The sequence below is a fragment of the Colobus angolensis genome, unplaced genomic scaffold, assembly GCF_000951035.1.
Source record: "Colobus angolensis palliatus isolate OR3802 unplaced genomic scaffold, Cang.pa_1.0 Scaffold17, whole genome shotgun sequence".
NCBI lineage: Eukaryota > Metazoa > Chordata > Mammalia > Primates > Cercopithecidae > Colobus > Colobus angolensis.
Window position 1 is genome coordinate 12,732,591 of NW_012114821.1, and position 11,554 is coordinate 12,744,144.

Sequence of the window (11,554 nt, forward strand, 5' to 3'; positions counted from 1 at the left end):
CACTTGAACACAGGAGGTGGAGGTTGCCGTGAGCCAAGGTTGCACTACTGCACTCCAGCCTGGGCAACAGAGCAGGACTCCATCTGAAAAAAAAAAAAAAAAAAAAAGAAAAAAGAAAAAGAAAAAAGAAATGGGGTTTCACCATGTTGGCCAGGCTGGTCTCAAACTCCTGGTCTCAAGTGATCTGCCCGCCTCAGCCTCCCAAAGTGCTGGGATTACAGGCATGAGCCACTATGCCTGGCCTAGTTGTTTATTTTTTACTGTGAGCTACTGCATATAGAACAGTTCTCTGAGTGACCTTGTACCAACCCTTTCTCCCTATTTTCTTAGTTGTAGTTCACAAGAATAATTGTGGAATGTGCTGGGAATACAACATCTTGAGATAAGAGAAAGCTAGCTGAAATAGCCTCAGTTCTGTTTCAGTCGCCTTCCCCACTCCGGAAACATATGTCCTTCAGTGCTTCAGCCCAGTGATCATGTGGTCCAGGGGTATACAATCCAGGACGGGCTGCTTCCTGGGGTCCCTGTGCTGTAGTACAAGTGGGGCATGTGCAGAAGAGATGCCATCTGCTTCCCAGGCAGCTTTCCTGAACTTTGGGGTGCAGCCCCCAATGCACCTATGGTTTCTGTTGTCCTCTGCTGCCTGTCTCTAAGTAATAAATCTGCTTCATGCAGCCTGTTGTGTATGGGGGTGTTCTGTTTTACTGGACTCCAGCAAGTTGGTAACCAGTACACAGGCAACTTGCTTCGCGCTCCATTGCCTAGGAAAATAGTATGGTGCTTCCTTAGAGGCCTGGGAGGTACTTGGCCAGGGAACATTGGCATGTGCTGCAGAGAAAAACACTGCCAACTTGGAACCACTTTCATCTAAATTCAAGATTGAGGATTTTTAACCAAAAACTGCTATAAACTTTCTAGCTTGTGGTGACAACTCAGTTTTCCTCTGCCCCACTGAAGCAGCTTTCCTCAGAGTGTCTTGCGGAGGTGAGCAGTGGGCATTTACTTCTCATTCACTCTTAAAACAAGAGAAGCTCTTTGGCACTGCACCCTTACTATGGAGAGGGTGTCCCGTTAGACTGCCCACCTGGCATGTTCAGGGCCTTGGCCTCTGTCTTCAGACTCCGTAAGGTCAGATTGACCAAAGTACAACTTCAAGGGCTCCCCAACTGCTCTCGGGGCAAGGTGGCTTCAGGCCTCTGCTCCTCCTTCTGAGTTCCCACTTTCCTTGATTTCTGACCTTGTAGTTCCTTGTGATCTTATCAAGTCTTTCATGATCTCAAGAAAGTTTTCAGTGAGAGGTGGGAGTCTTTGGTCCAAATATGTTAGCTTACTAGGAAACCAGAAAAAAGTTCTTTTTTTATGTTTTTGATAAAAGGAATGAATCTCTGATGTGTTTTGCACTTAGTGATTGATTTTTGGCATTTTCTTTTTTCTTGCTTACTTCCATGATGATGAATCTGTTGATTTTGCCTTCCAGCTATTCTCACTGGATTCTAGAGGTGATGTTTCTGAAGGTCAGGTGGTGGGTAAGACCAGTGATGGGCATCTGTCCTCTGACATTACGGCGGGGAAAACAAAAGAGAAAAGGCCCCTCTTCTCTTTATTTTGGAGATTACTGTGATCCTCGAGTGCCCCGGGCTTAGCTGCTCACTGTTTCTGACTCCAGAGATCCATGAGTAATTGAAATCCTCTATTGTGACTGAGTTCACAGCACTTTGGGAGGCCAAGGCAGTCAGATCACCTGAGGTCAGAAGTTTAAGACCAGCCTGGCCAACTTTCAGCAAAACCCCATTTCTACTAAAAATACAAAAATTAGCCAGACATGGTGGTGTGCACCTGTAGCCCCAGCTACTTGGGAGTCTGAGGTGGGAGGATCACTTGAACACAGGAGGTGGAGGTTGCCGTGAGCCAAGGTTGCACTACTGCACTCCAGCCTGGGCAACAGAGCAGGACTCCATCTGAAAAAAAAATTTTAAAGTACCGTGTCAATATCAGTGGCTATTGTTATTAACATCATTATTAATTATTTGTACAACTGAATAACTACACTAAATGATAACTGTAATTATAAAAACTTAGTCACAACTGGTCTAATTTACCTATGTAAAGATTCACATTAGGTTATGGGATTCCTGGTTCCCAGGGAGAAGTTGGCATTCTTTTCCCTATGTTTCTATATGTACTGATAGATGACATTTGGACCTGACTTGTATCAGGATATATTTGGCTACTAGTAATAGAATACCTAAAATGGACTTAAAAATGTAGGATGTTTTATTACCTCAAAGAACAATTATTCTGGAAGAAGGTGCTTTTGTAGGTGGTTTGGCAGCTTAGCAGTTAAGACCCCAGTTCAGCATCTTTGTATTCTATTGGCCTTTCCTTGAGTGTCACAGATGAGCTCTGGAATTTCAAATAGCAAATCCTCATACTGGCACCCTCCGTGAGAAGGAAGGTTTGGTAGGCAAAATGGTAGCCTCCAAGATGGTGGTTTCAGTGGGGGCATCATGGCTGGAAGGGCACAGTAGGAGCTCCTAGAATGCTGATAATGTTCTGCTTCTTAATCCACGGTGCATTCAATTAATGAAAGTTTCACTCTTATGATTTGGTCACTTTTCTATACATGTATTGCACTCAATAAAAAGGCTTAAAAAGTATTAAAATCACCACATAATAAATGAAATATCTGTGCTTGCCCCAATCCTGAGCCTGACCCTCAGCTTCAGCCTCTAATGGACCCCTGCCCCTCTCCCTTCTTCCACACCTGCGCTCAGTGATGGTGTAAGCATCAGATAAGACTGTAAACATACAGGTTGAATATCCTTTATCCAAAATGCTTAGGACCAGGCTTGTTTTTTATTTTGGATTTTTTCAGATTATGGAATATTTGCATGACACCAGTTCAACGTTCCTAACTGGAAAATCTGAAGTGCTCCATTGAGCATTTCCTTTGAGCATTATGTCAGTGCTCAAAAAAGTTTAGATTTGGGGGCATTTGGGATTTTGGAACTTCAGGTTAGGGATACCCAACTTATATTGAGAGATGATTAAAAACAGCAACACATCCCTTTCAATTCACCAAAACAACTGGGTCAATTTGGTCAGTCAAATTGTCTCACTTGGGCACACATCATATAGCTTCTTTAAGTACAATAATGACCATATAACATCTCTTTTTCCTAATGACAATATTATTTTATCTTCTTAGTAAGGTTATTGAGGATAGGAAGACAATTTTTCATTTTCAGTCTCCAGGACACACACAAACCTGGGTGCATAGTAGGTACTCAGTAAACACTTATTGAATGAATGGGTACATGAATTGAGAGAAGCCAATGAAAGAGAAGGTAAATTATCTTGTTGTGACAAATAACAATTAAAGAAATATTGGAAACTTAGCAGGACGGTAACAAGAAGTAGTGTCAGTGTTCTGTTTTCTAACTGTATTTACATGACACTAAATATAATAAATAGGTTGTTAAGCATCATTCCCTTACTTGAAAAATCCATCTCTAACTTTCCTAAAAATAAGCACACTCCTTACTGCTTGAGTATCTAAAAGTGAAAAGAAAAATGTGATGGGCGAGGTGCCCCAGTTCCCAAGAGTTGTGGCACCAGCACTTGCTACAGAGCCAAAGACTTTCAGCGTCTTACCTTAAACACTTCTCCAGGCAGCCTCCTCAACAGATTACCTTACCCAGCCATCCAAGCTTCCCTCACTTACCCAGGTCCTACCCTGACTGGACTGGGCCAGACACTCCCACTCCTTCCCCCATCCCCACCTTGGGTACCTCACTCTCTGAAGATATCAGGCTAAGAGTAAGCAGAACAAATACTGTCTTACCTGTTGTCAGTGTTACCTCTCTGGAATGTTCTTCCTCCTCAAAATCTTGGAAAATACCACCCCCACCCTGCCCCCAGTGCCAGGTGCCAAGTTCCCTTACTCTGTGATTCCTACTGTAATTCCTTCCAGGCCTTGGTGATGTTGTCTCCTTGTGCTTTAACCTGACTTGCTTTTCCTACTTGCAGAGCCCTTGCCACACTGATGAAAATAGCCAAGTATATGTGTGTCCTCCTCATCTGATTATGGGCACACACCATGTCTTACTCATCTTTAAATTCCTGGCACTGATTACAGCACTGGACACCTAAAAGATGTGTGCTGAAAAGCATAGTGAATTGCATTACCAACTCTTACCCATATCCTAGTACATACTGACTGATGCCACCCTTTTCCTACATGGCACTGACACTTATGGAATGCCTGCTGTGTTTCTGGTACTTCTCTATGTCCTTTACATGGATGAACTCATTTGATCTTGACAGCGGCCCTATGTTCATTGTCATCATCCCTATTTTAAAGATGAGGTCTTTGAGGCACAAAGTGGCTGAGTAACTCACAAGGGCCAACAGCTTAGCAGGTAGAAGCCAGGATCTTGCAAGCTACCCTAGACGCTCTACTGCCTCTTGACTTGCAGTAATGAACTTTATTTCTTGATTACCAACAAATAAATGAGACGAAAGAGGGCCTAGCAGGTTGTGGGTTTACTGTGTCATAACACAATTGGTTTCAATATTCATGCTGACCTGGAGAACTGTTTGTTTTGATGGTTATAAGTTTATGTGCCAAATGTCAAGAATAGAAAACCCCTCTTTATGCTGTGTGTTTGGTAACTCATTTTCTATGAGGAACAGTATGGTGATGTTAATACCAGAGATTTGGATTCAGTTCCCAGCTAGTTCTGCCTGTGTTTATCTGTGGGACCTTGGCTGACTACTCCTCTTGTCCTCACACTGGGTCTGAGGATTTGATGACACAAGTAAAGGCCTTAGCATGGGGCTCAACAAAAGACAGTGTGTCAAAGGTCCCCAGGATGATCCCAGGTTCAGAGATTAATTAGAGGAACTCCCAGGACTCAGCATATAATTACACTCATGGCTAAGATTTATTGCAGCAAAAGAATAGGAGGCAAAATCAGCAAAAGGCTAAGTCCAGAAAAAGCCAGGTGCAAGCTTCTAAGGGTCCTTTCCCTGTGGAGTCACACAAGACATGCTTAATTCCTCCCGCAATGGGTTGCAACAACATATGTGAAATGTTGCCCATCAGGGAAGTTCGTTAGAGACTGAATACTCAGGGTTTTGTTGAGTGCCAGTGGTAGGCACCCTCTGCCTAGCAGGTGCCAATGTTATGCAGTCCCAGAAGGAAAGCATACACCAAATTGACTGCACACATTGCACATTGCAAGGCATAGTGAGCTACCCTTATTGTTTAGGGAAAGTTTCATGTGGCTGTAGGGAACAGCTTACCAGCCAATGCCCAACCTTGCAGGCCTACCTTCTAAAGATAGTCATCTCTGGTCTGCCGTGTTTACTGTTTTCTGCACAGTCAGCCACCAACCTTATGATGACTGACTATGCAGAAAAGAATAAGCAGCATCATAGCTGACACGACAAAACTCTATTCTTTTAAAGGCAGGTGGTTCAGTGAATACTGTGGCACTGAGGCATCTGAGAGGAAGGTATGTTCAGGACATGACCACAGCACCATTCATTTCTCTGGAGCATTAATTCTGTCTTTACTGCTCACCCACATTCCTTCACATCTTTCAGGGCATCTTTGAATTCTCACCTCTTTCACCCCTTCAGAGGCTACACAAGCCCCTTTCCATTTTTTCTCCTTCCTGTGGCATATGGAGTTTATGGTATGCTGTTTGGACTTCTGAATATACTATTTCATATTCTTTGTATATTTTGTATTTTTTCTTCAGCAGGTCCTTGTGTATTAGTCAAAATAGTGTGGAGGATCAAAAACTCAAATGCCTTCAAGGGCTGGGCAGATTACAGAAATGAAGGGAGATGGTTGCAAAGACAATAGAGAGTTGACACGTTCAAAAGAAAATGGAACCTTCCTCCCCTGACAAAGGGTGTTCACTGGATGAGCTTAGTCTGAAGGCGTCAGTTTATAGCTCCTGGATTCAACTGACTGTGATTTTCTTTAGGTCAGAGATAATTTCTTATATAATTTCGTTATTTCCCCAATAGGAAAATAATGTGTTTTTTTCACCTATTCAACAACATTTATTCAATACAGCCATCTGCCTAGGATAAAAGATGAAAAAGACAAAATCTTTGCATCAAAGATATAAGTATTGTGTGAAAACAGACAAATAATGAAACAGGTATATGACAGTGTCATAAATTCTATGTTCAAGCCACATTGTGCTATTAGATATTACCAGGAACCATGTCTATTTGCACAGACCATGGTTTCCCTAGTGCCTATACAGCACCTGGAATATCATAGATATTTAACATGTATCTGTTCAATGAACATTTGAATGAATGGTGCAGTGACTACAAAACAATTTGACTGATTATCAATATCATTAGGGGGAATGTTATAAAAATACAGGCTACCGGGCCCAACTCCAGTCTTATTGAATCAAAATTGCAGGGAATGCAGTCCAGAGACCTGATTACCTACAGTTTTCTATCTGACCATGATATTGGGAACATTGGCCAACCGAGGTGCCCCCTTCTTCTGTTTCATGCTTGCTATTGCCAAGAGAACTGAGTGAGTGCAGAAGGCACAGGTTCTTGTGGGAGGAGAGGTTGCTGGGGCTGCACTTTGCTACGCACCTGAACTTGTTGTGTAGATGCCCCTGCCAAACCCCTACAAGTTAGATTGTCTGAAGCAGGAGGGTTCAGAAGCCTGATGAGCTGTATTAAGGAATAAGACCTCCCTGGAAGGATTCAGTTATTAATCTTGGCTATAGGGCTTTGCTTGCTGTATCATTTCAGTTATCAAATACAAATTCTTAGGGAGGTAAAGTTTCACAGGTGACATCTCCTCCAATTGCCTGTGCACTAGCAGAAGCCCAGTGACTTTTTTTTTTTTTTTTTTTTTTTTTAGCACTTTTATTCTCCACAGGTCAGAATCTACAAGGCTCTAAGCTTAGGGACATTCTCTCTCTATGCTCCAGGGACATTACTTGCCAATGTTTGCTGAATAAATGGATGGGTGAGTTGAATCTATATGAAATTTTAAATGATGTAGTATCTGTTTCTGTTTGTCTTTTTTTGTTATTGTAGAAGCAAGCGTATGGAGAAACTAGAAGTAGACCCTAGCAAGCACTCATTCCCTGATGTGGCTAACATAGTTCAAGAGAAAAAACACACACCCAGAAGACGACCTGAACCCAAAATTATACCAAGTGAGGAAGACCCAACTTTTGAAGACAACCCTGAAGTGCCTCCGCTGATTTGAAATACCTGGCTGCGTTGCCACTGGCTGAGACCCACCAGGTCCAGTTTTGGTTGGTGTAGAGACCATATGCATATTATTCCTGGGATTAACACAGAGTTATTTGTCAATATCGCTACTCCAGTGTTTTAACTCTTACTTTGCATAGTAATATCCTTAAGCTAGCTTAAAATTAAAAATGTATGTCTTAAATGCTATAACTCATCATTTCCCTATAATAAAGGGTTGGTGTTGAAAATGTTTAGTAAGATCATAGAACTATTGCATAAAACATTGATTATAAATCCCCAAATTGTCTACCTACACAAAGTATTAATTCATAGATAAAAGGACTGAGTATTAAATTGGTACTTCAGCAAATTGGTCAAGCTTAGAAGTTAAAACTGTAATTTCAGACCCAATTGGAATACTTTAATATGATTTTAAACAGCATTTCCATTTTCCTTCTCATGATGTGTCTGCTTTCTCTGGTGGCATGGTATAATGGCAAGAATATGAGTTTTTAAATCAGGCACCCTGTGTTTGGATTTCAGCTCAATCACTTTGTAAAGACCTTCAGTAAGTCCTTTAATTCTCTGAGCCTTAGTGGCTTCATGTATAATCTGGGAATAATAACACTTGCCTCACAGGCTTGTCTTAAGATAAACGGCAGAAAGCACTTAGTACAGTGTCAGTCATTCATTGAGAGCCTCCTCTCTCTCCTTCTTCCATTTCTCCTCTCTCCTCCTCCCCTTCTCCTTTCTCTCCTCCTCCCTGCTCCTTCTTCTCCTCCCTCCCCAATTACTTTTCTCCCCTTATTCTCTTTCTTCACCTTTTTACTCCCCATCCCACTCTTTCTCCTCTACTTCCTTCTTTACTTTTTAAATATCTTACCTCTTCTTTATCTAGAACATTATGAATTCAGTATTTCACATACATGGTAGGACAAATTACTGTTACTCTGATCATGATATAGCAGCATTTAAATCAGTTTCCCCAAATATTCGTTCAACAAATACTTACTGAGCCACTGTTGAGTGCTAGCCCCCTCTCCGTTCATGTTGAAGTAAAATGTTGTCAAGTTAATTAGTAGGGGCAGTAGTAAGCGGGCCATACTCATTCCCCTCCCTTGGTCCCAGATCTATGCATCTTGGCTGTGAGAGAAACAGCACCATATATAGGGATTTAGTAGTAACAAAGCAGACAAATACACACACGCAGACTCTGTCAGGTGGTGTTCAGAGCTGTGAAGGAGAGTCAGAGTGAGGGGATCAAGGGTGATGGGTGCTTTTTCAGACAGGGCCGTTCTCTATTAAACAGGCTTCCAGTGGAAGACTCTGCTAATGTTTAGCAGATAACCAAAATGCATCAGTTAGAAAAAATGTGCTGAGAATGAGGGACTGGTTACAGGAATGCAATTGGACAAAAATGTGGGAAGAGCTGTGTAGTGAAGCTCTGGAAGGGAGAGGTAGAGAACTGGAAGAAGAAGCATTGGTGCAGGTAGACGATTTAGAACTTGCACAGAATCTGAGAAGCTGAAGTAGGACTGTGACTGGGAGCTTGTGGAGAGGTCTATGGAAATTATCATGCTGTTGAAATTGTTGCATCTATTTATCTGCTACCCCTCTGGTCCATGGCCAAGATCCTGGTGGGTGGGCTTGAAGCCAGCCTTCGTCAGCAGGCCTGCAGTAAGAAAGATGGGATGGACGCACAGCGGTGGAGATCGAGGGTCAGCTGCAGCAGGCTGACCCTCTGTATCTCTCCATCACTGCAACTGATGGAGATGACTGAATGTAACAGCTTTCTTCATGGTCAACTCTACCCAGGAACCACATAGGGAAGGAAATTCTGGAAAATGGTTCCCAGCCTTAGCCAACTTGACATATTATAATCCACCAGAACTCAAACTCTACCAACTTGGAAATCATGTACATTTGTCAGGACTGTATTTAACTTCCACATAAAGAGAAAGTAAAATTATACTTTTGACCAAACTAATACAATTATCCATTAAGCAAACAAAACTGTGCTATCTGTTACGGACTGAATAATTGTGTACTCACCAAATCCATATGTGGAAGTCCTAACCCCCAGTGTGACGGTATTTGGAGGTGGGCCTTTGGGAGATAATTAGGATTAAATAGTATCAGGAGGGTTGGTTCCTCATGATGGGATTTGTGTTCTAAAGAGGAAGAGACACTGGAGATCGCTCTCTCTCAGTCATCTGAGGACACAGTACTAAGTCAGGAGGAGATCTTGGACTTCCGGCCTCCAGAACTGGGAGAAATAAATTTCTGTTGTTTTAAGTACCCAGTCTATGGTACTTTTTTGTGGCAGCCCAAGCAGATGAGGACATTATCCCTCTCCCAAAAAAGATATACAGAGTCCTACATGTGACCTTATTCATCCATGACTGATGGTTATTTCTTTTCTAGAGGAGTCACACTCTCATTTTTATATCCTATGAATTAACTATTGAGATATAAAGTTAACCACTATTAACACATCCTATGTTAGAATGGAAAAAAAAAGAAACAAAGTGAGGGGATTTACATCTATAGATACATTTCTATGTGGATGGAAATATGTGGTCCACGGTGTTGTTTTGGGTCCCCAGGAATTACCATTGTTTCAGAGCCAATGTCCAGTAATCCCTGAAATGTCTGGGTGTTTCTTTCCTCTCAGTGCACAGTCACCCTCGTAAATGTGGGTCCCTTTGCAGAAAAGCTAGAAGGAAGATTTATAGAATAAAATTTTGGCAGTATAGCAGGGTTCTTCCCCAAGGAGATCCAGCTGTCAGGTAGTAAACCAGGAGGATATCTGCAGGAAGAGTGTTCCAAAACCTAGACAGATTTTTATATATGGATATGTGTGTTTATACACATATATATTCGTATCAAAGCAAGGAAGAAATACCATCACTACTATAGATCTTGTGTTTGAAACTGATCAGTGGCTGCAGCTGGTAACTGATATTTATAACCTTCTTCTTCCACTACTTATTTCATGTTACCTTTCCTTCAGCAAACCACTCTACGGTAGTTCCTGACATCATGGGGCAACTCAGTCTTCATTCCTGCACATTCTATGCCACTGATAGTCCTATCTGTATTGGGCTGTTTAGTTTTCCATTTACTGTTACCACAAAACTGGAGGTACTAAAAAGATGCCCCAAGAATTATCTGCATTTCAGTTAAATCCCTCCCTCTTCTCTCCTACTGCCCATGAGCAGTAGCTATTCATTTTCTTGTGAGAGTGAAATCACCCAGCCAGTACACTGACTTCCTTCTTTGCCTGTTAGTTCACGGCACAAAGACCCCAACATGGCCAGATTTGTCTCCACTTGCAATCAGAAGGCAGCATTGTTGTGTTTTCTGATGAAAGCACTCTTTCCTTTGGAACCAATCTCTCTAAACCAGCAGAGCCCCAAGTTCCAGAGGCAGGAAGTAAAATGTTGTCAAGTTAATTAGTAGGGGCAGTAGTAAGCGGGCCATACTCATTCCCCTCCCTTGGTCCCAGATCTATGCATCTTGGCTGTGAGAGAAACAGCACCATATATTGAATGGGGATTCAGATTCTATGTTATATCCCAAGGAACATTACCTCATCCACAAAAAGCATTATATCACATGCTGGCACTTTAATTAAACCTTCAAAAGGCCGCTTCATTGTTCTATCAGGCCAGCTGCTCCGGGTAAGTTCATTGAATTCTATAGCATCATTCTATTTGGCATGCTTCATTTGCTGGAAATGGAGTCGCTTGGTTAGAAGTGACGCTCCATGAAATACTATGACAGTGAATACGGCATTTGTTAGGTAAGTCCACAGATGGTGGTTTTGGCAGAAGCACTGTAGGGAAGGAAGAAAAGTTTATGTTCAGAATAAGTGCATTTTTCAGTGAAAATAAGGGTCTTTCTCTTCTATAATAGAATTGTTCTTGTGTAATCAACTTGCCACCAGGTGGCTGGCTGGTCCTATAGGGCCTTTAAGTGGCTACATATGGGACTAAGTGTTGGCTTCTACTTTTGTCATATTTGTCACTGTGAAAGTCCAAAAACATCTGCAAATTACTGGACACTCCTTCCATCAAGAGGTGGAGTCTCTGCCCTCTTACCCTGAATCTGGGCTAAACTTGTGACTTGCTTCTAACCTGTAGAAATAATGTCATCAGGCTTTCACGGCCATACCGCTAGATGACTGTCATAACCACACCAATTCTGCTTCGTTCTCTTGGGACACTTGCTCTGGGCGAAGCCAGCCACCAGGGGAGAAGTTCAGCCACTCTGGGACTGCCATGCTGGAAATGCCAAA

General features: G+C 42.1%; 1 protein-coding gene across 2 annotated transcripts in view; it reads left to right on the forward strand.

The window, feature by feature from the left end:
- Positions 1-7,620, forward strand: part of LRRC6 (leucine rich repeat containing 6) — a 92,900-nt gene extending 85,280 nt beyond the window's left edge. For both annotated transcript variants that reach the window (XM_011938163.1, XM_011938162.1), the window contains exon 12: positions 7,093-7,620. In XM_011938163.1, coding sequence (XP_011793553.1) covers positions 7,093-7,267 — 175 coding nt within the window. In that variant the 3' untranslated portion in view covers positions 7,268-7,620. The remainder of the gene's footprint in view (positions 1-7,092) is intronic.
- The last annotated feature ends 3,934 nt before the right edge of the window (positions 7,621-11,554 follow it).